The following is a 26103-nucleotide window of genomic DNA, read 5'->3' as shown; positions in this document are numbered from 1 at the left end:
TGGCAAAAACTAGTCAGAAACTTGCCAGGAAAGATTGACTCTGGGAAGTAAGAATGTAATGCCTCCCCTTGATATTCAACAGCATAATTATTGCCAGATTTCAAAACTCTGGTATTTCTAATTCCATGTTGTTTAAGGGGCAGAGAAAATTTTAAAAAATGCACAAAGGTCCACTGTTACTGGCATTATAATGGGGAGATAATCTGGAAAGTTTCCTTGTGTACGCGTGTGCTGTGCCAAAAGGTTGCAGTGAGTGCATTAATATTCACTGCACGTTTCTTAGGAAGGAGCAGAGAGGGAAAAGTCAGATGCTGGGTCACGCAAAATGCTCGTGCTCACTCTGTAAAGGAGGATTGCCTGCAGGTCACCTGGCTGTCCCTTGAGCAACATTTAAGCAAGCAGGAACACACAGTGATCCCATGAGGAGGAGTTTTGACAGACCTTACATCTAGTTGACTGCATGCCTCCTGCCTCTTTCTCCTTCATCGAGCATGATCTACCCAGTGCAAAACATAATTAAACAGTTTTAAAAAGCTAACACAAGCAAAGGGAGAATGTTCCTTGATGATTCTTTAAATAAGTTGTTGCCAGTTCCAGGAAGAGAAACATAGCCTTTCCTCAATGGCATATGGTCAATGTCAAGCATAAATGGCTTACCACCAGATTTTATGCCACAGGCCAGGATAATTTCAGGCTGATATTTATTCAGCCATTTCACTGCACTCAGCTAGTTTCTTTTAATAAATTAAGGGGATACCAGAAAATTGGCAAATGCTATCATTATTACTCATCAATTATTGCCCTAATAATTATCAAAATGTCCAAAAAAATGGTTAATTTATTTTTATTTAAATTGAGTTTCTCCTTTAAACTCTTCACCTTTCCCACATTTGTTCCCCAAGGTTTGCCTCAAAATAGTTACTGTAAAATGTTTGGAAGGGGTTAATGATTATGTTGATCACTGCAGCAGGCTTCTCAGCAGCAAATAACTATACTTTGTTGTGATGGGTATGATCAAACGTAACTGGCAACGGATGGGGAAATGGTTATTAACAAGTGCACACATTTTGTTCTACGCCCAGTTTGCAGCAGCTGAGCTGATTCATAGTTTCCTCTTGCCCTTTCCCATAGTCCTATTCCTGCTGACATTTGTCTCTTCCCACAGCTTTACTCACCTCTGCTGGATGCTGAACTATGTACAGGCATGTGGAAACATTCAGTGGGTGAACTGGAAGGAATGGGCAGAGGCAAACCTTCTGAGGACGGCTGTAATGAGGGAGACACATGTTAGTCACAGTGTATGATTCAAAACTCAATCAAGAGAACTAACTCATAACACCAAGCCACAAAGTCATTACAGCTATATACTTACATGACATTTCCAAAGCAACATTCACATGCAGGTTACACATATTGTCAGGCTGTGGCTTAGAATTTTATATAATGTTTTAATAAAATGCACTGTGACTTTCATACACTCAAGGTTCCCTAGGGCACTTCAAAGAAAATGGCAATATAAACATAGCACACAAAGTAAGGAAATTTGTGTTTGGTAGATTATTTCTTTGTTGTAACAATGCTTCTTGGCAATAAATCTTATACCGTTCGAAAGCCTGTTTATTTCCCTTTTAAATGGTGCCACATTTGTAAGGAACATGCATTTGTGGGATGAGCAGCAGAGCTGATATGTGGGTTGCGCCCATGAAAAATCTGCCAAATCTTCTCTGCCAATGCCAAACAGCTTATTCTGCCATTGACTCTTGTTCGGTGTTGTTTGGTGGATTGGATGATTGAAGTCTGAAGAAACAAGACATATTGGCAATTTAACAATTTATTCATTTAATAAACAGGAGCCTCAGTAGCGTGTGGAAGAACCATACACAGCCACAACAGCCTGGCACCTCCTCCTCATGCTGGTCACCAGCCTGGTCACACACTGTTGTGGGATGGCATCCCATTCTTCAACCAGCATTTGTCGCAAGTCAGCCAACGTGGTTGTGTTGGTCACTCTGGCACGAATAGCACGCCCAAGCTGATCCCACAAGTGTTCAATGGGGTTGAGGTCAGGACTGCTGGCAGGCCATTCCATCCTCTCCACTCCCAAATTCTGGAGGTAGTCTCTGAGAAACCCTGCTCTGTGGGGGCGAGCATTGTCATCTTGGAGGATAGAGTTCGGTCCCAGACTGTGGAGATATGGGATTGCCACTGGTTGCAGAATCTCATCTCGATATCTCTCTGCATTGAGATTGCCTCCAATGATGACAAGCCTCGTTTTTCCAGTGAGGGAGATGCCGCCCCACATCATCACACTGCCTCCACCAAAAGATGTTACTCTATCGGTGCAGCAATCAGCATAGCGTTCTCCGCGTCTTCTCCACAATTTGACCCTATGATCCAACTGCCGTAGGCAGAATCTGGACTCATCGCTGAACATAACGTTCCTCCACATGTTCAGGTTCCAGTGCACGTGTTGCCGACACCAGCGCAAACGGGCCTGATGGTGAAGGGCAGTCATGGCAGGCCTCCTGGCAGCCCTATGAGACCGGAGATCGGCTGCGTGCAGTCTGTTCCGAATTGTCCGGGCAGAGAGCCGTCGGCCATATCGTCCTGCGAACCTTGACTGCAAATCTGTAGAAGACAGCCTACGGTTCCTAAGTGCTGACAGGGTGAGGAAACGGTCTTCTTCGGGTGTCGTCTTCTTGGGACGCCCACTTCGCGGCCTGTCTCTGACATCCCCCGTTATATGGAACTTGGCCTTCACTTTGGAGATGGTACTAGGGCTCACTCCAAATAATGCCCAAACTTGGTTTTGCGGAACACCAGCTTGAAGTTGCCCTATCGCACGGGCCCTATCCAGATCAGTCAAACGTGGCATGCCGATTCTTGGAGCAGACACCTACTGACCACTGTAGCAGGGCCCATGCTCACAGATGCTGCCAATCAGGTGCCAATCAGGCACCTGATTGTCAGCACCTTGGGGTACCAGAAGCTCAAAACAAGAGTCAATAGCAACAGCAGAATAAGCTGTTTGGCATTGGCAGAGAAGATTTGGCAAATTTTTCATGAGCGCAACCCATATACTCAGCTCTGCTGCTCATCCCACAAATGCATGTTCCTTACAAATGTGGCACCATTTAAAAGGGAAATAAACAAGCTTTCCAACGGTATAAGATTTATTGCCAAGAAGCATTGTTACAACAAAGAAATAATCTACCAAACACAAATTTCCTTACTTTTTGTGCTATGTTTATATGGAGTGCAATATGCTTTGCATGCAGGAAATCAAAAAAAGAATTCAAAGTTCAGAAAAGGTGGAAATAAGGTGGCAGGTCAATCGCATCTGTGGATTGTTTTCTCTGGTGCACCAGAGGCTCAAGGGAAACTTGATAGAACCACATAAGTTTTCCACGGTGGAAATGTCAAAGGCTGATGTACATAGATTTAAGACGAGAGGGGCAAAATTTAAAGGAGTTGTGTGGGACGTTTTTTTTTTACACATACAGTGAGTGGTGGATGCCGGGAATGTGCTGGCAGGGGGTTGTAATGGAGGCAAATAAAATAGTAGGTTTTAAGAGGCTTTTGGACAGGCACATGGATATACAGGGAATAGAGGGATTTGGATCAGCAGGCAGAGGAAATTATTTTAAACCTCGAGCCCGCGGTCCGGACTCACCACCTGCGGCGCTGGCTGCCTGCGAATGCTGCGGGAACGGCTGCGACTCGTCTCCGGAGGCTCCGGCGCGGGCCGCGTGGACGTCGGAAGCCCGCAGGCCCCTGGATGGGGGCCGACATCGGGAGCTCCGGCAGCGGCAGAGGCAACGTGTCCGCCCGCCCCGATTCGCGGGGCTTGGGTCGGCCCGCCATGGACCTTTCACCGTCCGGCGCGGCCTGAAATAGGCCGCGGGATTTTTTTTCACCGCCCAGCGGGGGCTTCAATATCGGGAGCCCCGACCGCCCCGACGTGGCAACTCCAACAGCCTGACCGCGGGACAAGACGGCAGGGAAGAGAAAAAGACATTCTGGCCTTCCATCACAGTGAGGAGGGACTGGAGGAGACTCACTGTGATGGATGTTTCTTTTTGTTTGGTGTTAGTTGTGATTGTATGTGTTATTGCATTTTTATTGATTAATCTTATTGGTCTTATTGTTCAACTGCGGGTAATGTTTCATTTTACTACACATTTATGTGTATGTAACAAATAAACGACTATTGACTATTGACTATTGACGTTCGGAACAGACATTGTGGGCAGAAGAGCTTTTTCCAGTGCTGTGCTGATCTCTGTTCTATGAAAAAGAAGCAGAGTTAATGTTTCAGTTCAGAGAACCCTTTGTCAGAAACATTTTATTACAGGATTATTCTTAGTGAGTGGAATGCTATAAATTTGTAAGGATGAGAATGAACGAGTACAAGTGAAAATATAAGGGTGGGTAATATTCCTGTGGCAGTTAGCAATAAACAGAACTAGAAAAGGATCCAGGTAAATTGGGGGTGATGCAAGGAACAGTAAAAAAAAGTACTTGGCCAGATAGATTTCAGATTGTACAATTCTTTTGCAGTGAAAGCGGCCAACTGGCAAAGACTTTGGAGTCTATGCCATACTCAGAGTAATACCATTCTTCATGAATTTTCTCTGTAACATATTCTTCCTGCACTTCCATGAACTCCCTCTGCATTATACCACCTATAGAATCATAGAGTGATACAGTGTGGAAACAGGCCCTCCGGCCCAACTTGCCCACACCGGCCGGCATGCCCCAGATACACTAGTCCCACCTGCCCACGTTTGGCCTAAACTTGGGGCAATTCATAGCAGCCAATTAATCAAACATCCTGCAATTTTTTCAGATGAAGAGAGCTGTAGAGCTATGTGGTCACAGGGAAAGTGTCTAAAATCTACGTATACAGCAGGTCCGGATCGAACTCCGGATGTTTGAGCTGTGAAGGATTGATGATACAGCTTTGTCGGACTTTGTTAAGGCCATATTTGGAGTATTGCATGCAGTTTTGGCTGCCCCAATAATGTGGAGGCTTTAGAAAGGTTGCAGAGGTTTACCAGAATGATGTGTGGATTAGAGTCTTGGAGCAAAAAGAATTTGGACAGAAGATAGATACAATGTGCCGGAGTAGCTCAGTGGGACAGGCAGCATCTCTGGAGAGAAGGACTGGGTGACGTTTCAGGTCGAGACCCTTCTTTAGACTGTGAGTCGGGGAAAGGGAAATGAGACATATAGACGATGATGCAGATATTGAACAAATGAATGAAAGATATGCACAAAAGTAACGATGACAAAGAAAACAGGCCATTGTTAGCTCTTTGCTAAGTGAGAACGAGAATCTGGTGTGCTAGGCGAGAATGTGAAGTTAGACAGAGAGTTTGGACAGACTTGGATTGTTTTCTCTGAAACACCAGAGGTTGAGGGGAGATCTGATAAAAGTGTATAAAATTATGAGAGGCATTGATAGGGTAGACAGTCAGAATCTTTTTCCCAGGATGGAATTACCAAATACGTGAGGGCATAGCTTTAAAGTGAGAGGGTCAATGTTTAAAGGAGATGTGCAGGGCAAGTTGTGTTTACACAGAGGGTAGTGAGTGCCTGGAACACACTGCTTGAGGTGGTGGTGAAGATAGATATGATAGTGGAATTTAAGAGACTTGGATAGACACAGGGATGAGACACAATGGAAGGATATGGATTATGTGCTGGTAGATATGAGTTAGTCTTTGCACCATGACATTGTAGGCTGAAGGGCTTATTCCTGTGCCATATTCATCATCATCATCATATATCTACAGCCGGAAACAGGCCTTTTCGGCCCTCCAAGTCCGTGCCGCCCAGTGATCCCCGTACATTAACACTATCCTACACCCACTAGGGACAATTTTTACATTTACCCAGCCAATTAACCTACATACCTGTACGTCTTTGGAGTGTGGGAGGCATGGAAACCCCAGGTATCACAAAATGCTGGAGTAACTCAGCGGGTCAGGCAGCATCTCTGGAATGAAGAAATGGGTGACGTTTCGGGTCGAGACACTTCTTCAGATTGGAGAAGGGTCTCGACCCGAAACATCACCCATTCCTTATCTCCAGAGATGCTGCCTGACCCTCTGAGTTACTCCAGCATTTTGTGATACCTTCGATTTGTACCAGCATCTGCAGTTATTTTCCTACACTGCATGGAAACCTCAGTAATGTTTCTTAGTTGTGACCTTTACCAAGGTAGGACCAACTATCAGGATGATCACCTATCACTCAATTGACTCCACTTACTTACTGATTTAGTAAGAGAAAATGAACAATTTCTTTAAAACTCTCTTCCGAATTAAAATTTGTTTTCACTCTAATAAGTGCTACATTTCAAATTATCCAGTATTGGATAATCAAATTTGCAGACACAAGGAAATGCTTATGCTGGTTTAAAAAAAAAAATACATTGCAAGCACAAGATAGAGTCATAGAATCACTGAAAAAGGCCCTTCTGCCCATGCCAACCAAGATGCCCCAAGTAAGCAGGTCCGATTTGCCTGCGGTTGGCCCATATCTCTCTAAAACCTAAAAAGACACAAAGTGCTGGAGTAACTCGGCGGGTGTGGAAGCAATGCTGTATAGGTGACGTTTCAGGTTGGGACCCTCTGACCCACTGAGTTACTCTATTTGGGACTTTTTAAGAGCAAATTTGTATCAGTCAATGTGTGTACTTTTAGACTTTCTTGAATTATCTCCTCGTGCACAGGAACAATGTATGAAGTGTAACAAGTTTATTTCCCCAGAATAATAGCCAAGGGCAAATCATGTGCATTGCAATCCAGGGAAAATAACACAAAACCTAGTTGCTCCCTACACATTTTGTCTGTTCCACTGCAAAATCTCCTCAAGGTATGCCGACTTTGAAGAAGTTTTCCTCCTCTCTCCGACGAGAGTTCTGCAACGCCTTCTTGCTGCACCCCCTCTGTGATTCCTCCTTCTCTCCTGCTGTTTTTACATATCTTCCATTCGTTTGCCCTAAGTACCATCGATATTTCTCCTTCCCCTTTCCCTTAACTCTCAGTCTGAAGAAGGGTCCTGACCCGAAATTTCAACTATTCCTTTTCTCCAGAGATGCTGCCTGATCCACTGAGTTATTCCAGCTTTTGTGTCTGTCTTCCATCCATTTATGTAGGTGGTCAGCATAAAAATACAATACAATACAATACAATATATCTTTATTGTCATTGAACCCAGGGGTACAACGAGATTGGGAATGCGCCTCCCATACGACAAGATGACAGGAAATTTAATTTAATGTAATAACAATTGCAATCCAAACTAGTTCTTTCCAGCCAAATAAATCATATCAGTTTTTTAACAAACTGGAAATATTAAACAAAAGAGGGAACTAACACAATGAAAGGTTGATCCAAAATGAACAATATCAACAAGTTAACATCAGCATAAACAGCAAAGGTCACTTTGTAACATTAATAAATGTAAATTGCCAAGAAAGGATTTGGCAAGTTAATTAAAACTTGTTGAAGTTTGTTTACATGCAAATTCAAAACTCTTGCCAGTTACAATTACTGTTTATGGAATTACGAATGGAGTCATACAGCAAATTTCATCATTTGTATTAATATTTGAAAACAAATTTTACAAATTCATAATTTTGATGTCCAAAATGCAGAATTTTACAATAAAAATGTTACAATGTTACAATGTACTTAAATTTAATATGGCACGTAATGCAACTTTTCAACAAAAAAAAGTATGCACGCCAAATGCGCATACGCGTTGCACTACATTCATGTGTGAAAAACGACTATTACTTCCAACAGTCTGTAGTTCTTGGACTACATGTACAATGTCAGGCCTACCATGAGTATCTACTGCTATTTATAGAAAGGTTATTAACAGAGATACTTTTTGCAACACAAAGAAAAAAATGGTTTGTTTTGTTTTTTCTATTTTGCTTTTTCCTTGCACATCCTAATTCTTTTGGTACTGAATAAAATAATGGTCATAAAATGTATGACTAAGTTATGAAGAAAGAGTTAATATATGCGACTCGACTGAGCGTAGGGAAGTATTGTTGAAGTAAATTTGCACATTAATTGATAATCAGCCCAAAAAGGTAGTAATTGACTTTTCTGCTGTGTTTTATACTTTATCCCCGTCTTAATTAATGAATATAGTTATTATAATCTTGCACTTAAATTTAATATTTACTCATTACAGTTCCACCACTGATTTGCTGGCACTCTTGGTTCCAGAGCTTTGCTGGTTTTCCAGCTGGCTAAGGAAGCCGGCTATGGGGATAGATGTGCTGGCTCCAGCTGGGCTGGAGTTCAAGAGCCCAGGCCGCAGGTTGCAAATTCAACTCACCGATCGGCCATGGAAGTCCCGATGAGGTCGAGATTGGCTGCCTTGCACAGCCTTGGTGCCACATTTTCGTGGAGACTCCCAGGGTGTAAGGTTTACACGCGGAACCCCTAGTGACATCTAGCGGCCGAATTGACAAATTGCAATTACTGACTGTTTTGTGGAAAAATGTGAGGCAAAATCACGGAAATGAAATAAGAAAGCGGAAACTTTCTGCCAAATTCGAAAGGGTTGGGAGGGGTGCGTTGTAAGGCAGCAGCTCTACCAGCTGTTCCATTGTGCCATCATGAACTTGGTCCTCCACACCAGTTTGGGAATTTCAAGTAATATAATAAATTTGGAATTAGAAAAAACTAGTTAACAATTGTGGTGAAGAAACCACTGGAATGTTGTAAAAATGCATCTAGTTCTCGAATATCCTTCAGAAGTGGGAATCTGCTACGAATGGAAGATAGACACAAAAAGCTGAAGTAACTCAGCGGGTCAGGAATGGGTGACATTTCAGGTCTAGACCCATTTCATCTGCTATGAATGCTCAATTGTATTGTGACGACCATTTGGAGTAAAACAAAGATTATGTTTCAGCCTTTGTTCTCTCATCCAAGTTCAGAGCAGCGCCATAAGATTGATAATCAACCCAAAACCCTTCTTTGCTCCACCCAAGTTGGCAATGAAAATACAAAACGTTGGAATATCATCAATGGAGAAAGAGTAAGATTTCAGATTCACCAGACATATCTCATGGCTAAAGTGTTAACTCGTGAGAAATACAGTAGTAGAGTAGGATGGAGTTGTGCTTATTGAAGTTTAAAAGAGTGTGTGATGATCTCACTGAAATATATGATTCTGGGAGGACAAAGTAGATGCTGAGCAGATATTGTCCTTGAACTAGGGAGCACAGTGTTAAAATTAATAGTCAGCCATTTAAAGCAAAGATGAGGATGACTTTTTATTACCTCTCAAAAGATTGTGAATCTTTAAAATTGCTGACAGCCGCATGGGCTGAAACATTGAAAATATTCTAGGCTGCAATTCTCAGCATCTTGCTCCACAGGGGTGTGAAGACATTCAGACCAGGCAGAAAGAGGATCTGAAGCCAAGAACTGAATGGATTTAGAGACATGAGAGACTGTAGATGCTGGAATCTTGGGCAAATATTAAACTGCTGAAGGAACTCAGTAGATCAGGCAGCAATTGCAGAGGGAAATGGATAGACGACATTATGGGTCAGGATCCTTCTTCAGACTAATCTTTGTTAATGATAGTGTAGGAAAATAACTGCAGATGCTGGTACAAATCAAAGGTATCACAAAATGCTGGAGTAACTCAGCAGGTCAGGCAGCATCTTAGGAGAGAAGGAATGGATGACGCTTCGGGTTGAGACCCTTCTTCCGTCTGAAGTATTTTGTGATACCTTTGTTAATGACAGAGCAGGCTCAAAGAGACCTTTGGCCTACCCTGCTACTACTACTCATGTTTTTTCTCAGGTGAAGGACTTTTCATCAAAACTAAACCAAGTTGTAAAGATATAGGTTTTGTGCAAGGTTGCAATGGAGGAAAGGGCAAAAGGAAAAGGAAATCTTATGGCAAAGCAGATGATGGTGCAAAATAGAAGGGGATGGTGAAATGACCAGAAAAAAAAAGAACAGATTAGGTGTAAATGGGATCCCTATCACAGTCTTCATTTGACATTTGCACTTCGACTCCGGTGTTCTTTCCATCCACCATCTGTTATTTTAATAACAACTTTTCTGCTGAACCTCTGACTTCAGGTGCCAACAGAGTTGTGTCTTTTCCCTTGAAGAAGGGCAAAGCCTCCAAGCCAGGATTATCTCAATCTTCTGTCAAACTCATCAAACCAGCCCTGCTATTTCACAGGCAACTGAACCGTCCTCTCACCAGCTCAGGTGCAGTCCCGACCTACCATCTACCTCATTGGATAACTGAAATATCTTTAATCGGACTTTATTATGCACTAAATGATATACCCTTTATCATGTACCTGTACACTGTGGACGACTTGACTGCAATCATGTATAGTCTTTTCGTTGACTGGATAGCACGCAACAAAATAGCTTTTCACTGTACCTCAAAACGTGTCAATAATAATAAATTAAACTAAATAAACTAAACTAAGTTATTCGCAGTTGAAAATTCCATGCAGACTGGAAGTCGACAGATTATCTGAGTTGCTGTCAGAAAAGAGCCATCTAAATGGGGTCCTTGAGAACCTCTACATTGATTTTCTTGCAGCACCCTATTTGATGAAACTAATGAAACTGTTTTTGGATGAGACTGATGAACCCAACAATGGGGATTTGCTGTGTTCAGTGCTTGTCACGGCAAAGATGATGCAAACGCATTGCAGGCTCTTGATTGACTGATGATAACATCCAACAGATCAACAAACGCCAGTGTGGACACAAGAAACTGCATACACAAAGTGCTAAGTAATTCAGTGGGTCAAGCAGCATCTCTGGAAAACGTGGATAACACTGCGACCATCCATAGACATATTATACACTTACATGGCTCTCTTAGTTTAGTTTAGAGATACAGCACGGAAACAGGCTCTTCGGCCCACCGAGTCCGTACCGACCAGCGGTCTCGGCACATTAACACTATCCTACACCCACTACAGACAATTTACAATTACATCAGGTCGAGTAACCTACACACCTGTGCGTCTTTGGAGTGTGGGAGGATACCGGAGATCTTGGAAAAAACCATGCGGTCGGTCACAGGGAGAATGTACAAACTCCGTACAGACAGCATTTATAGTCGGGATCGAACCCGGGTCTCTGGCGCTGCAAATGCCACAAGGCAGCAATTCTACTGTTATGCCACTGTGCCGCGGTGATATGGTAATAAAAGATCTTATTATCTTTTGCCATTTTTTCCCAAAAATTAAAATTAAATATTTTAAAAGCAAAATTCCAAAAGCTTCAATTAAAAAAACCCAGGTAACACATAAAACGTAAAAGAAAATGATTTGCTTCCCAACCAGAGTGGATGCCTGATTATTATATAGAGCCATTTACAATTCAGTTTAATATCACTTTTACAACCTGAGAAGCATGGTTGAATCATACACTAAACCTCGCTATGTGTGCAGGCTGTAAATTTAAAAAGATGCAAGAAATGTAGGCAAGATTAAATTTATTAGGCTTGAAAGCTTGAATGATAATAAATACCTGCCATATACATTGTAAAATTTGCAAACATTACATTTTATTCAGAATCAGAAGGGTTATATTTGATGCAGGCAAGCTTTCAGATCATTGTGTGGTTATCAGATACGCAACATATTTTTTCCTTCCTCCTTTGTGCTTACTTCACATGTAAAATGTCCCAGTTTGCACAGCCCTGTAATCACAGGAGCCATTTGCTATACAATGTTTAAAGTGGTCATTCTGAACTATAAATGGAGGAGGCTTGTACCAATGTAAATCAATTACAGCTAAACGAAGCCTGTTCCAAGAAAAATCTGACTTCTGTGGCTACAGAGTTCACAGTTTATTCCTTTAGAAATATCATTGTCAAGTGATGATAGTTTTTCACCTCTCAAACTATATGGAATAGCTTTTCCATAAACTTGTTTCCACATGCTGTCAAACAATAAAAACAAACTGTAGACACAAAAAGCTGGATAAGTCAGCGGGTCAGACAGTGTCTATGTAGAAACGTCACCTATTCCTTTTCTCCAGAGATGCTGTCAGACCCGCTGAATTACTCCAGCTTTTTGTTTCTATCCAGTTTAAACCAGCATCTGCAGTTCCTTCCTACAGATTAGAAAAAAACTTTTAGTTTATTCATACAACATTCAAGAACAAGGCTCTAGGTAGCAACCTTAGATGAGCACACTTCTTAAGTGCAGATTCTCATGTCTATTGTTGATTTCGTTTTAGGGCGTCTGGAAGCATTTTTATAACAGTTGTGTATTGTGCCATTCTTCTTCCTTCAAAACTTTAATTAAAATGATATTTGGTTTCATCCATTTTCTGCAGGCTAACAAGACCAGCATTCTCCAAAATCTTTACTCATCGTCATTGTCTACCTAACCTTTCCATGCAGTTGACAATGTCATAGAGACATAGTGTGATACAGTGTGGAACAGGCCCTTCAGCCCAACTTTCCCACACAGCCAACAATGTCCCAGCTACACTAGTCCCACCTGCCTGCGCTTGGTCCATATCCCTCCAAACTTGTCCTATCAATGTACCTGTCCAACTGTTTCTTAAACATTGGGATAGTTCCAGCCTCAACTACCTTCTCTTGGCAGCTTGTTTCACATATCCACCGCCCTTTGTGTGAAAAAGTTACCCCTCAGATCCCTTTTAAATCTTTCCCCCTTCACCTAGGACCTATGTCCTCTGGTCCTCGATTACCCTTCTCTGGGCAAGAGATTCTGTGCATCTTCCCAATCTATTCCTTTTATTTTATACACCTCTATAAGATCACCCCTCATCCTCCTGCACTCCAAGGAATAGAGACCCAGCCTCTCCCTATAGCTCAGACCCTCTTGTCCTGGCAACATTCTCGTAATGTCATTCTCTTCATCCAATATCATACTTCCAGCTACAAAGGTCTTTCCTTATATCCCTTTCTCAAAGTTCTCATAAGTATACAAAACTCGTTTCTGGTGACCAGTCCAATGAATGAACTCCTCATGTAATGCCTTTTTAAATGTTTCCAAGTAAAATCTGGTTACATTGCTCTGAACATGACCAATAATTTGCAATCCACCTTCCCCGGCATACTTCGGAGATGCTACTGTCTGGATGGATACATATCAGGTTACAAATACTATTCATCCCTACCTTGACTTTTGCCTGTGTTCCAGGCTGGGTAGCAAAGGAAGAAGAGAATGAGGGCCGAGAGGAGTTGTTGCTCCATAATAAGCCCAACGTGCCACTGGGACAGAATAATACCAAGTGCCATGGAAGGAAAATTCTCTCCTGTGTGCTTTCAGGGCACAACTGATAACCCAGAGATTCCTTTGAGCGCAGCACTTTGTAGGTTTCCATGTCACTTATGCATTATCCGTTAGTGGAAGCCAAGATGCAGCACTCACAGTCACACCCACACTTTCAATACCAACAGAGCACGATGAGACATTAATGAAAGAGCTCACTTCCCCTTGATCACGCAAAACAGAAACCCCAGAACATCTGCATGTGTGTCACAACTGCCCCACAAGGGACACTTGGCCAGCTTTTGTTCAAAACCACCCAGTTACTCCTCAACTCCTGCAGAAATGGCCCACAAAAAAACCCAATGCACAATGTTTCTTCAACATCACAATGGGGTAATGGATCAGCTGAGCAGGCAGATATGCTTCCCATAAATAAATGTCAGGTTTGTTCAATTTCCTTTTTTTGAACAGGAATAGGCATTCCTGAATTTGAAAATAACTCTTTCCAAACAACTAAATGATATTACAGATAAAAGTAGAACCTGTCGTAGTATAGCAACAGTAATGATTGTTAATGCAAAGGTTAAACCTAGTAAGAGGTGTGGCTTGTTAGCAGTTGTTCACGATTATGACTCATTCTATTTGCAAAATTAAAATTGTAACTAATTACTATGTCAGCTGGAGGCTCCAGACAGATTTTTTTGTATTAGGGCAACAGATGCGGGAAATATTTCAATCGAATTGATTTAATTGTGTTAAAACCTGTACAAAAATCCAGTTGAATCTAATCTTAGCCAATTGTCCAAAGCTACATTAAATAAATTTTGAACATCTAACGTTGTTGCTAACAGAAATGAGTGCATAGTACAATACCGTTCAGAGAATTTGAGCAAAACAACAGTGGGAATGGCTAAAGCTGAATATGAAAAGAAAACCTTTCTCACTGGTTCATGTTACACTTTTGTGAACCAGTTATTCAGGTTGAGGTGTATTATTGAGGTGCAGCCCTGAGTGCTTCACTATTCTTCTTATTATATTACATTTGAACTACACATGCTTGATGCAACATTAAACAACACTATTTCCATTTTCATTTCACGTTAGCACGTTGAAATGTCTCAAAGTGCTTTTGACAATGAATCACTTTTGAAGCAGATTGACTGTCAGGTATACAATCACAATTGACTGGTATTACCAGCTAAATATCCCATGAAATAGTAACGAGATGAATGACCGGTTAATGTGTTTTATTCTGGAGGTGCCACTCAATGAAAGAATATATGTCTAGATACTAAAGAAAAATACTGTGCTCATTTTCAGATGGTGTCAAAGGATTTTAACATCCACTTGAACGATTCTAATATGAATGAATGAATAAGTTTATTGGCCAAGTATGCATATGCAAGGAATGTACCTTGGTGCTCTGCTCACAAATGACAACACCAACATACAGTTAACAACTAAGAATAAAGCATAACCACATCAAAACAATAAGGATACAACATTACGGTCTAAACATGTGGGTGAAAATAAACCAGAGCAAAAAGAGACTACAGACTTTGGTTATTGAATAGAACTATCACTCGTGGAAAAAAGCTGTTTTTATGTCTGGCTGTGGCTGCTTTGACAGTCCGGAGTCGCCTTCCAGAGGGAAGTGCTTCGAAGAGTTTGTGGCCAGGGTGAGAGGGGTCAGAGATGATCTTGTCCGCTCGCTTCCTGGCCCTTGCAGTGTACAGTTCATCAATGGGGGGGGGAAGGTTGCAGCCAACAACCTTCTCAGCTGTGCGAACAATCCGTTGCAGCCTCCGGATGTCGTGATTGGTGGCTGAGCCAAACCAGACCATGATGGAGAAGGTGAGGACGGACTCAATGATAGCAGTATAGAATTGGACCATCATTGCCTGTGGAAGATTGTGTTTCTTCAGTTGCCGCGGAAAGTACATCCTCTGTTGGGCTTTTTTGACTGTGGAGTCGATGGTGGCCCCCCATTTAAGGTCACTGGAGATGATGGTTCCAAGGAACTTAAATGACTCCACAGAGGTGACTATGGTGTTGTTGATGTAAGAAAATAACTGCAGATGCTGGTACAAATCAAAGGTATTTATTTCACAAAATGCTGGAGTAACTCAGCAGGTCAGGCAGCATCTCAGGAGAGAAGGAATGGGTGACGTTTCGGGTCGAGACCCTTCTTCAGATGATGGTGAGTGGGGGGAGGGGAGAGGGATCTCTTCGAAAGTCTACAATTAGTTCCACTATCTTGAGAGCATTGAGCTCCAGGTTGTTGCGATGGCACCAGGATGCCAGCTGTGTCACTTCCCCTCTGTAGGCAGATTCCTCCCCATCCTGGATCAGTCCAATTAGGGTAGTGTCATCCGCAAACTTGAGGAGCTTGACAGAGGAGTCTGTGGAGGTGCAGTCGTTGGTGTAGAGAGAGTAAAGGAGAGGGGAGAGTACGCAGCCTTGTGGTGCTCCTATGCTGAGGGTCTGCGGGTCCGAGATGTGCTTTCCCAGCCTCACATGCTGCTTCCAGTCTGTCAGGAAGTTGATGATCCACTGACAGAGGGGTTCAGGCACTGTCAGCTGGGAGAGTTTGTAGTGTAGTAGCTCTGGCACAATGGTGTTAAAAGCAGAGCTAAAGTCCACAAACAGAATCTTGGCATAGGTCCCCTTGCGGTCTAGGTGCTGGAGGATGAAGTGCAGGCCTAGATTGATTGCGTCGTCCACCGATCTATTGGCCCTATATGCGAACTGCAGGAGGTCCTGTAGGGGGTTTGTGATGTTTTTCAGCTGGGCCAGCAGATCTTTCAAAGGTCTTCATTGCTCCAGAGGTAAGTGCGACAGGCCTGTAGTAATTAAGACCAGTGATCCTTGTCTTTTTGGGTACAGGGACAATATATGGATGGATCACATCCAAATCTCTCACATAAAGAATATAATCTCCTTTCTGCTTTAACTCTGAAATAGCAGTAAATAACCAAAATATAAAAATAGCTCTTTCACCCAATAACACCAACCACCCTCCCCCCTCCCTTTCCGCCAAGTACAATAACATTCATTGAACACAACCATTGCAAAATATTTTACGTAATCATATGTTTAACTTTATTCTGGTTGCATCGCCATTGTACTTAAGTATAGGATTGCAAAGGAGAAACCCCTTCATGCCTTATGAAACAAAGTTTAGGTACAGCCTTCCCCGACACAAGGCTGCAGGAAAAGATCTCCTTGGACTCTCACATATGTCCCCACAGGAATGGTAATTCATCTGCTGATGAAAGATACTTTGATTTAAAATAATTTGACTAACTGCTCAGAAAAATTACAATTCAGATCTGGAAAAACAGATTCATAGAAAGGTAAATTTGAAGAGAAGCAACAATAATGTGTGGAACAGCAAATCTGATCGCAAGGTATGAACAACAAAGCACAACACTGTCCCCTATTGAATATACAAAGTAACAACAACTTTCAGTTAATACAGAAATCTAAGGATTGGGACTTGTTGGTAAATACCACACTTTAGTTCAGGATTGCAAACAGATATTCTCTCATCCCAAATCCAAGTGTGCCAAGCTTGTAGCGTCATACCCAAGAAGACTTGAGGCTGTAATTGCTGCCAAAGGTGCCTCAACAAAGTACTGAGTAAAGGGTCTGAACACTATGTAAATGTGATATTTCAGTTATTTCTTTTTAATTACTTTGCCAAAACATTCTAAACACCTATTTTTGCTTTTTTTATTATGGGGTATTGTGTGTCGATTAATGTTTGTTTTTTTTAAAATCCTTTTTAAATTAGGGCTGTAACGTCAGAAAATGTGGAAAAAGTGAAGGGGTCTGAATACTTTCTGAATGCACTGTTCATCAAAAACTTTTACCAACCTGTTGTTGTTTGCAGTGATATTAGTCATGCAATACCTCAATGCAGTGTAAAGCCTTGCCATTTAAGACAGGGTGATTTCAGGCAGCATCAACGGAAGCAAATAAGAAAAAATATCATACTTGTCTAATGGTCAACAGAAAGAGTGAGTAATGTGCTATGCTGTAATTCAAATAAGAAAACGTTGAAATGGTCTTGAGGTAATCAGTGTTTACCATGCTTGGTGGTTCAATTATTCGTTTTAATCAATGTAATGGCAGGAAATAATCCAGTTATTCACATAAAAGACCAAAAATAAAGATGTAGACCTCAAAATCAAATGATGTATCTTGGGATTATGAACAATTGAGCTTTTTCTTTATTCATATTACCCAAATCCTTGTGTTTGGAGTTGCATATTTCATGACTTCAGTATAATATTAAGCCTCTAAAGCTAATGATTACTTCCTGATGTTAAATAGATAAATCAAATTCTTACTTGAATCCATTCTAACCACATCATATAAAAAGCCAATCAGTTTCTTCGCTGAAATAAATGTAAATATGTCATACTCATCACAATGTTCCATATTTCCATCATCTTCCATTTTACTCAACCTGCCTGACATCTGATTTCCCCAGGTTGTTCCTCTGAAAACCACCATGTCTCCATCCATAATCTCATTCCCACCACAATGGTCCTCCTCTGCTCACATCATTGGAACTTTTTGGAGAAAAGTCCCAGCCTGAAATGTCATGTAACCATGTTCTCCGGGGATGCTGCCTGACCCGCTGAGTTACTCCAGCACTTTTGTGTCTTTTGTTTGTAAACCAGCATCTGCAGTTCCTTGTTTTTCGACCAAAGTATGTCAAAATTGATTCCAGCTAAAATCTCCAGTTCTTCACCTCGTTTTGCCAGTCTGCATTCCATAACTTGAAGAAGGGTCTCGACCCAAAACATCACGCATTCCTTCTCTCCCGAGATGCTGCCTGAACCGCTGAGTTACTCCAGCATTTTGTGTCAACATTTGGTTTAAACCAGCATATGCAAGTTTTTTCCTTCCATAACTTTCCACTATGTCTCTAAACTAATTTAGCCCGCCTACCTCACACTGCAGATTCCCAACTTCTTCTTACTGGCATCCTGCTGATGCACTAGTCATGTCAGAAGGAATAGGAGTAGAATTCCTCCACCATTCTACTCCACCATTCAATCATGGCTGATCTATTTCTCTTCCTAACCCCATTCTCCTGCTTTCTCCCCATAACCTCCGACATCTGTTTTTAAGCAAAAATATATCTATCTCTGCCTTAAAAACTATAAACTATAGCCTTCTGTGCCAAAGAATTCCACATATTCACCACCCTCTGACTAAAAAAAATTCTCCTCATCTCCCTCTTCAAAGAACGCCCTTTAATTCTGAGGCTATGAGCTCTAGTCCTAGATTCTCCAACTAATGGAAACATCCTCTCCACATCCACTTTATCCTAGCCTTTCAATATGCTGTACGTTTCAATGAGGTCCTTCCTTGGCATGGGCCTATTATAACAGGCATGTAACTACTCAGTCTGAAGAGCTTGGCACTTAACCCCATTGTTTCGCATCCAGGCTGAGATTTTCTTCTCCTGTTCTAGGCTCAGGCTCTGAGGTTTCCGCCCTGATTCATTTTTAAAACCTGTCCAGGCAACACTGGATGGAGTTTAGCCGACATCTTCAAACTCTCGTTACTGGGGTTTGAGGTTCCCACCTGCTTTAAAAGGGCATCAATAATACCAGTTCCCAAGAAGAGTAAGGTGATGTGCCTCGATGACTACCAACCGGTGGCACTAATGTCCTTGGTGAAGTGCATTGAGAGGGCTGGTAATGGCGCATATCAATTCCTACTACAACAGCAACCTGGACAAACTACAATTTGCCTACCACCACAACAGGTCAACGGAGGATGTCATCTCACTAGCTCTCCACTCTGCACTGGACCACTTGGACAAGAAATACACATACATCAGGCTGTTGTTCCATAACTACAGCTCAGCATTTAACACGATCATCCCCTCCAAACTGGTTCCCAAGCTCACGGAACTGGATCTCTGCACATCTCTGTGCAACTGGATCCTCTGATGACTTCATCATCAGACCACAGTCTGTTCGAATTGGCAAAAACCATCAGCATGGGAGCACCTAAAGACTGTGTGCTCAGGTCCCTGCTCTACTCACTCAATGCTCATGACTGTGTAGCTTGACACTGTTCCAATTCCATCTTCAAATTCACCAATGTCACCACTGTTGATGGACAAATTACAGATGATGACGAGTCAGAATATAGGAGGGAGATCGTTCCATGATCAAATTTTGCCAGAACTACAAACATCCTCTCAATATCAGTAAAAACAAAGAACTGATTGTTGACTTTGGAAGAGGAAGGCTGAGGATCTATAAACATGTCTTCATTGACGGGACAGTCATGGAGAGATTCAAAAACATCAATTCCCGAGTGTATATATCTCTGAAGATCTATGCTGGACCCAGCACACGATGCAATCATCAAGAAAGCCCATCAATACTTCCTTGGAAGATTTAAGGAGATTTGGCATATCGATGAATACTCTCCTAAACTTCTACAGTAGAGAGCATATTGACTGGTTGCATCATAACTTGGTTTGGCAACTCTAATGCCCAGGAATGAAGAAGTTTGCAAAAAGTGGTGACACTGCTCAGTCCATCATGGGTACTGACCTCCCCACCATCAAAGGGATCCACAGGAGTCGCTGCCACAAAAAGGCAGCCAGCATCATCAGAGACCCACACCACCCTAGCACACTCTCATTTCACCCCTGTCATCGGGAAGAAGGTACAGGAGCCTGAAAACTGTCAATAGTCAATAGTCGTTTATTTGTCACATACACATAAATGTGCAGTGAAATGAAACATTACCCGCAGTTCAACAATAAGACCAATAAGAATAATCTATAAAAACATCCAGGTTCAGGAGCAACGTCTTCCCAATATCTATCAGGCTATTAAATACCAGAACCTCCAAATAAGATCCGAACCACATAGACTTGGAGGTATTGTTTTTGTCTTTGCAATATATATATATATATATATACATATATCTATCTTTTATTATGGTGTTTACAGAGTACAATATTTACATATCTGTTGTGCTGTTGCACATAAGACTTTCATTGCTTTGTTTGGGACATACGACAATAAAACACTCTGGACACTTGACTCTTGAGATACAGGCCCATAAAGTTTTTTAAACAGTTCATACACTAAAAGTAAAAGCAAGTAAATCTACTGTTATTGCAGCACAAGAACGACATTTAAGATTGGACCTTCCTTTCTGTGTTATCTCTGACCCTTGCTTTTGTCAAGCGGCTCTTAGCATCTCTGCACCTTCTCATAACTCACCTGCAAATTAACCAATATCTGCTGACAATGCACAAGTTAACAATGGAATGAATGGTGGTTGCAATGATACATTTTGAATAATATTTCTCATAATAGTTGCACATAAACAAACATGTTCTAATCCTGAAAACACCCAAAGTCCAAAGGGATTTTTTAGTGGAGATTGCGAGATACCAATTAAAGCAGACAGTCTGTATTTTCTTTCTTTGTCTAATCCAAGGACAATAGCTGAAAAAAAAATTCCATGCAAACTGTAACTTGTTAATATGGAACACACTGAAGCTGGCTGGTCTGAGTCAATTATTCACTGGACAAGGTTTTCAGTAACCAATGAATATTTTTAAAATGTCATGACTTGGTTAAAACACATGACAACATAAGCTCTGCATCCTATAAAGGCACTGGGGCAAGGTCATTCAGGTAAATTGAATTCACAGTGCTGCTGCTCCCAGACTCACCTTCATTTAATCTGCAATACAATTATTCTACCTCCTACAGAAGCTCACGGGGTAAAGTGCACCATGCACACAAATAGCATAAATCATCCAAAATTATATTCATTATACAATATACGGAAACAAATCTCAAAATACAACCCAGGTTCATATGGATGAATAACCACTTTTGTCATGTTCAAGCAAAGCTACATTTATTGCCATGTAGCGTAGAATCATTTAAATATTTCAGTTAAAATATTTTGATTCACTGTTTGCCTGATATTTTTTTCAGATTAATAATGAGCTAATGTACATATTTAACTGTGCAAAAAAAACAGAGAACACCATCGCACAGTAAGATTTGTTTACTTTTTTTTATATAGCCCAACCCATCCATGCCAACCAACCAAGGTGCCCCATCTAAGAAAGTTTGATTTGCCTGTGTTTGGCTTATATCTCTCTAAACCTTAAAAAGACACAAAGTGCTGGAGTAACTCGGCATGTTAGGCAGCAACTCTGGAGAACATGAATGAGTGTCATTTCAGGTAAGGACCCTTCTTCCATCTGATGAAGGGTCCTCACCCAAAACATCACCCATGCATGTTCTCCAGAGATACTGCGTGACCCACTGAGTTACTCCAACACTGTCTTATTTTTGTATACCAGCATCCATAGTTCATTGTATCTTCTCTCTAAACCTTTCCTATGGTTTATACTTGTCCAAGGGTCTTTTAAATGCCTCAACTACCTCCTCTGCTAGCTCATCCCATATACATACCACCCTCTGAGTGAAAAAAACTCATGATCTGAAGATAAATAGACAGAGGTGCTATGATAGCACAATATAACTGTCAATTTTCTTTTAAGGAAGAATTATCATGGAGGGGAAAGTTTAACCCACTGTGTGTAATAAAATACTGGTGGAAGTGATGGAATTGGATCAGAATTGCATTGCTATGGTAATAATTTAAAAAATAAAAACAATTCATTTCAGTGGAGATTTCAGAATGAATGACTTGCTGTCAAGTGTGGCTTTGGAGCTCTGATAAAACTGAAGACAGCAGGCATTAAATGTAACACAATCCACTTGCACAAAAGAAGATTGCTAAGAATTCTGTAGTTTAATCATCCTAACCTCTGTTTACATTGTCATCAGCAGTAATAACAAACAGCACTAAAACATTTCAACCTTTGCAATCTTATGGGAAATTTCATTACCTCTTCCCTCAAGCCCTATTTGTTCACATTTTCTGTCACCAAGTAAAATTACGAAGTTACATCAAAGATGAAGATTTGTGTAGGCAGAACAGTGAGGAGATTTGCTTCAGCCTTTAGTCAGAAAGGTCTTTACAAATATCACTTCTAACCTGGAGAGCCGTTCCAGCACGAATGTGGAGTTTGAAACAATGGCCTTTTGCTCACAATTTAGTTATGCCAAAACTAATCTCCATAGATGAAGAGATGATTCTTAAGAACATTAAAGAAATATGAAATACTGTATTCCTAGCTAAAATAAAACAAACAAAAAAAAGTCAGGGTTTTGAGCAGTTATTTTCTACTTAAGAAAAAGTAGTTATGCTTAATTGTAAAATCAGTTTATGGAATGTGAACATAAATCTTTACTTCGTTATCATCACTGACTTTTATAAAACAGAACATTTTATTGAGACTTTCAGAAGAGTAACTAAATTGTACCTTTATTCTCATTAATGCATGATAGGCTGTTTTGGAAGGTTAGATAACATGGGATCCAGGGAGAGTAGATGACTGGATAGAGAATTGGCTTCGTGGAACGAAGCAGAGGGTGAAGGTGGATGGTTGTTTTTCAGAGTGGAGGTCTGTGATGAGCGGTGTCCCTCAGAGATTGTGCTGGGTAGATAGGGTGGTCAAGGAGGCTTTCAGTGCATTGGCCTTCAGCAGTCAAGCTGTTGAGTAGAGAAGTTGGGATGTTATGATACAGTTGTATAAGACTTGGCCAGTCTTATACTTGGTCAATAAGTCAATTACTTGGTAATTGAGGCAAGTACTTTAACAACATTTAGAAGGCATTTGGACTAGTACATGGATAAGCAAGGTTGAGAGAGATATGGGCTAAACGCGGGCAGGTGGGATGAGCGTTGATGGAACATCTTGGGCCACATGGGCATGTTGGGCGAAAGGGCCTGTTACCATGCTGTATGACTCCATGACCCTAACACAACCTATTGATAGGTTCTCAACATTAATGTAAATTTCAAACAAGGAAGGATACTGCAAAGGTGTATGTTGCTCACCTCTCTAACATCTAATTTGAAAACAGTATTATGAATGTTTCTTGCAGTCAAATCTGATGTTGTCATATTTCGAGCACAACTTAACTAACAGCACGAGTTATTTTCTGTCAACAGGTATTCACAATTTAATTAATTCACAAATTCGACGCATCTCGTTTCTCTGCACACTAGAGAAACTTATGTTCATACTAAAGCAAGGTTGTGGTCTCTTCTGAAGGATTCTCTTTGATCTCAATGTTTTCCAAAGCACCTCAACGAATACAAACTATCATTCCATCCAAAGTGATCAGGTATGAAAATATTGCTGTCGGCTCAGTAATCATTTAAGGCCCGAGAAGTCTTATGGACTACAATAGACGTAGGTTTGAGGTTTATACCCATCAGCCAGCATATACAACAAATTATCCTCCAACATTTCCGTCACCTCCAACGGGATCCCACTACTGGCCATCTCTTCCCATCTCCTCCCCTTTCTGCTTTCCGCAGAGACCGTACCCTCCATAACTTCCTGGTCCATTCATCCTTTCCCATCCAAACCACCCCCTCCCCAGGTACTTTCCCCAGCAACTGCAGGAGGTGCAACACCTGTCCCTTTACTTCCCCCCTCGACTCCATCAAAGGACCCAAACAGTCTTTCCAGGTGAGGCAGAGGTTCACCTGCACCTCCTCCAACCTCATCTATTGTATCCGCTGTTCCAGATGTCAACTTCTCTACATCGGGGAGACCAAATGCTGGCTCGGCGATCATTTTGCTCAACACCTCCGCTCAATCCACCTTAACCAACCTGACCTCCCCGGTGGCTGAGCACCAACTCCCCCTCTCACTCCCAGTTTGACCTTTCTGTCATGGGCCTCCTCCATTGTCATAGTGAGGCCCACCGGAAATTGGAGGAACAGCACCTTATATTTTGCTTGGGCAGCTTAAACCCCAGCGGTATGAACATTGATTTCTCTAACTTTGGATAGCTCCTCTGTCCCTCTCTTTCCCTTCCCCGAACCCAGTTCTCCCACTGTCTTCCTGCCTCCAACAACATCCTATCTTTGTCCCACCCCCTTCCCTGACATCAGTCTGGAGAAGGGTCTCTGCCCGAAACGTCACCCATTCATTCTCTCCCGAGTTGCTGCCTGACCCGCTGAGTTACTCCAGCCTTTTGTGATACCTTAGGTTTGAGATTTAATATTTTCCTAGATCTCAGCCGAAGTGGCAATGGAATGCCATAATTCAACAAGGTAAAAAATATACATCTGTAATATTCATGTTTCTTTCTCCTCTGCTCATGATTGCAAACAAACAAATATGATTAAGCTAAGGTGTGGTTTATCATGATACGGACAAATAGCCTCATCACACACAAAGAATGGCTACTGGGAAAGTTATCCATGATTTGGGTCTATCTGTGGAATACTCATTAGCTTAACAGCCAAAGAAACCTGAGGAACGTTAAAAAATAGCAAATCCAGAAACCCCTGTGGACCGCAAACCGAACATAAAAGGCTGAGTACAAAGATTTCATCCGAGGGCTTCTCTAATTTTACACCCGCAGAAAGAATTGTGCAATAACTTTTTTTCATAAATTCTGTTGAGAACTTTCTAAAAGCATGTTCTTTGTTCTTCAAATTGTAACTAAATATCTATGGAAATACATTCTAAAAACAAGAATGTTATTTTATTAAATAACTGTTATTTCATTGAAGCTGAAGAATGGAGCTACTGTACCAATCTTTGATATTTTCTCTTTGAGGTACCACATCATGACGTTCAGTCCACTCTCTACGGGAGCATTCCATTAGCCTCATTACCCCAACTTGAGTCACACAACCACTCTTTCATCAGCTGATTTTCTAAATCTTATTGAAATGTCCACAAATCCCACATCATTACATTTATTTTTTTCATTGAAAATTAACAATTTACACCATTACCAGAAGACAAAGCTATAGATCCTGCAATTGGCATTATGTTAATAACTGCTCCACAGGTGTCTCACACATTTGAACCAGTTCCTAAATTAGCAGCAATGTTAATGCCCCTGTAGCTAAATAGTAAAACAACAGATATTATTTATTGCTTTATTAAACCATTAAATAGGAAATTCACAATAGAGCAATGTAACAAAAAACTATGGTTAGAAAATGTGTATTATTGCACTATTGTTATTTGCAAATCAGTGAATACTTAATGCCAAAGTACCATTCTTTAAAATGGTAACATGGTAGATATAGCAATTGAACTACAGTCTAGGAGATAGTATGTACTATTAAGGTCATAAGGACATAAGTGATATGAGTAGCATTAGGCCATTTGTCCCATCAACTCTACTCTGCCATTCAATCATGGCTGATCTATCTCTCCCTCCTAATCCCATTCTCCTGCCTTCTTCCCATAAACTCTGACACGTGTACTAATCAAAAATCTATCTATCTCTGCCTTAAATACACTGATTCATTCCAGTTAGACGGTCCAGAATAAACACGGCTTTCTGTACAACCACACTGATGGCAGAGGTTCTTCCCCAAGTAAAGCAACAGTTGTAAAGGAAGAGTGAACAAACTAATGCCACCGCCTTTCCTCAAACTTAACATTCTCAAATTCCCCAGCTCTGATGAAAGCTTACCAACCTGAGATTTAGATATTGTTTTGCTCGCTGGTCTATTGAAGTTTGCTGTCTTAGACAATAGACAATAGGTGCAGGAGGAGGCCATTCGGCCCTTCAAGCCAGCACCGCCATTCAATGTGATCATGGCTGATCATTCCCAATCAGTACCCCGTTCCTGCCTTCTCCCCATACCCCCTGACTCCACTGTCCTTAAGAGCTCTATCTAGCTCTCTCTTGAATGCATTCAGA

At 41.3% G+C, this 26103-nt stretch overlaps 1 protein-coding gene across 2 annotated transcripts in view; it reads right to left on the bottom strand.

Annotated features, from left to right (window-relative positions):
* dtwd2 (DTW motif tRNA-uridine aminocarboxypropyltransferase 2) overlaps nucleotides 1-26103 on the bottom strand; it is a 119291-nt gene that overhangs the window by 74309 nt on the left and 18879 nt on the right. Inside the window, exons 1-2 of one of the 2 annotated variants that reach the window (XM_078396302.1) lie at nucleotides 8365-8428; nucleotides 1176-1266 (exon numbers count right to left, since the gene is read on the bottom strand). In XM_078396302.1, coding sequence (XP_078252428.1) covers nucleotides 1176-1266; nucleotides 8365-8375 — 102 coding nt within the window. In that variant the 5' untranslated portion in view covers nucleotides 8376-8428. Of the gene's footprint in view, nucleotides 1-1175; nucleotides 1267-8364; nucleotides 8429-26103 lie in introns of those variants that run through there. The other variant, XM_078396301.1, reaches the window with a different exon arrangement.

The sequence above is a fragment of the Rhinoraja longicauda genome, chromosome 3, assembly GCF_053455715.1.
Source record: "Rhinoraja longicauda isolate Sanriku21f chromosome 3, sRhiLon1.1, whole genome shotgun sequence".
Classification (NCBI taxonomy): domain Eukaryota; kingdom Metazoa; phylum Chordata; class Chondrichthyes; order Rajiformes; family Arhynchobatidae; genus Rhinoraja; species Rhinoraja longicauda.
Note: the sequence above shows the minus strand (reverse complement) of the source record. Positions and strands in the feature narration are given on the sequence as shown.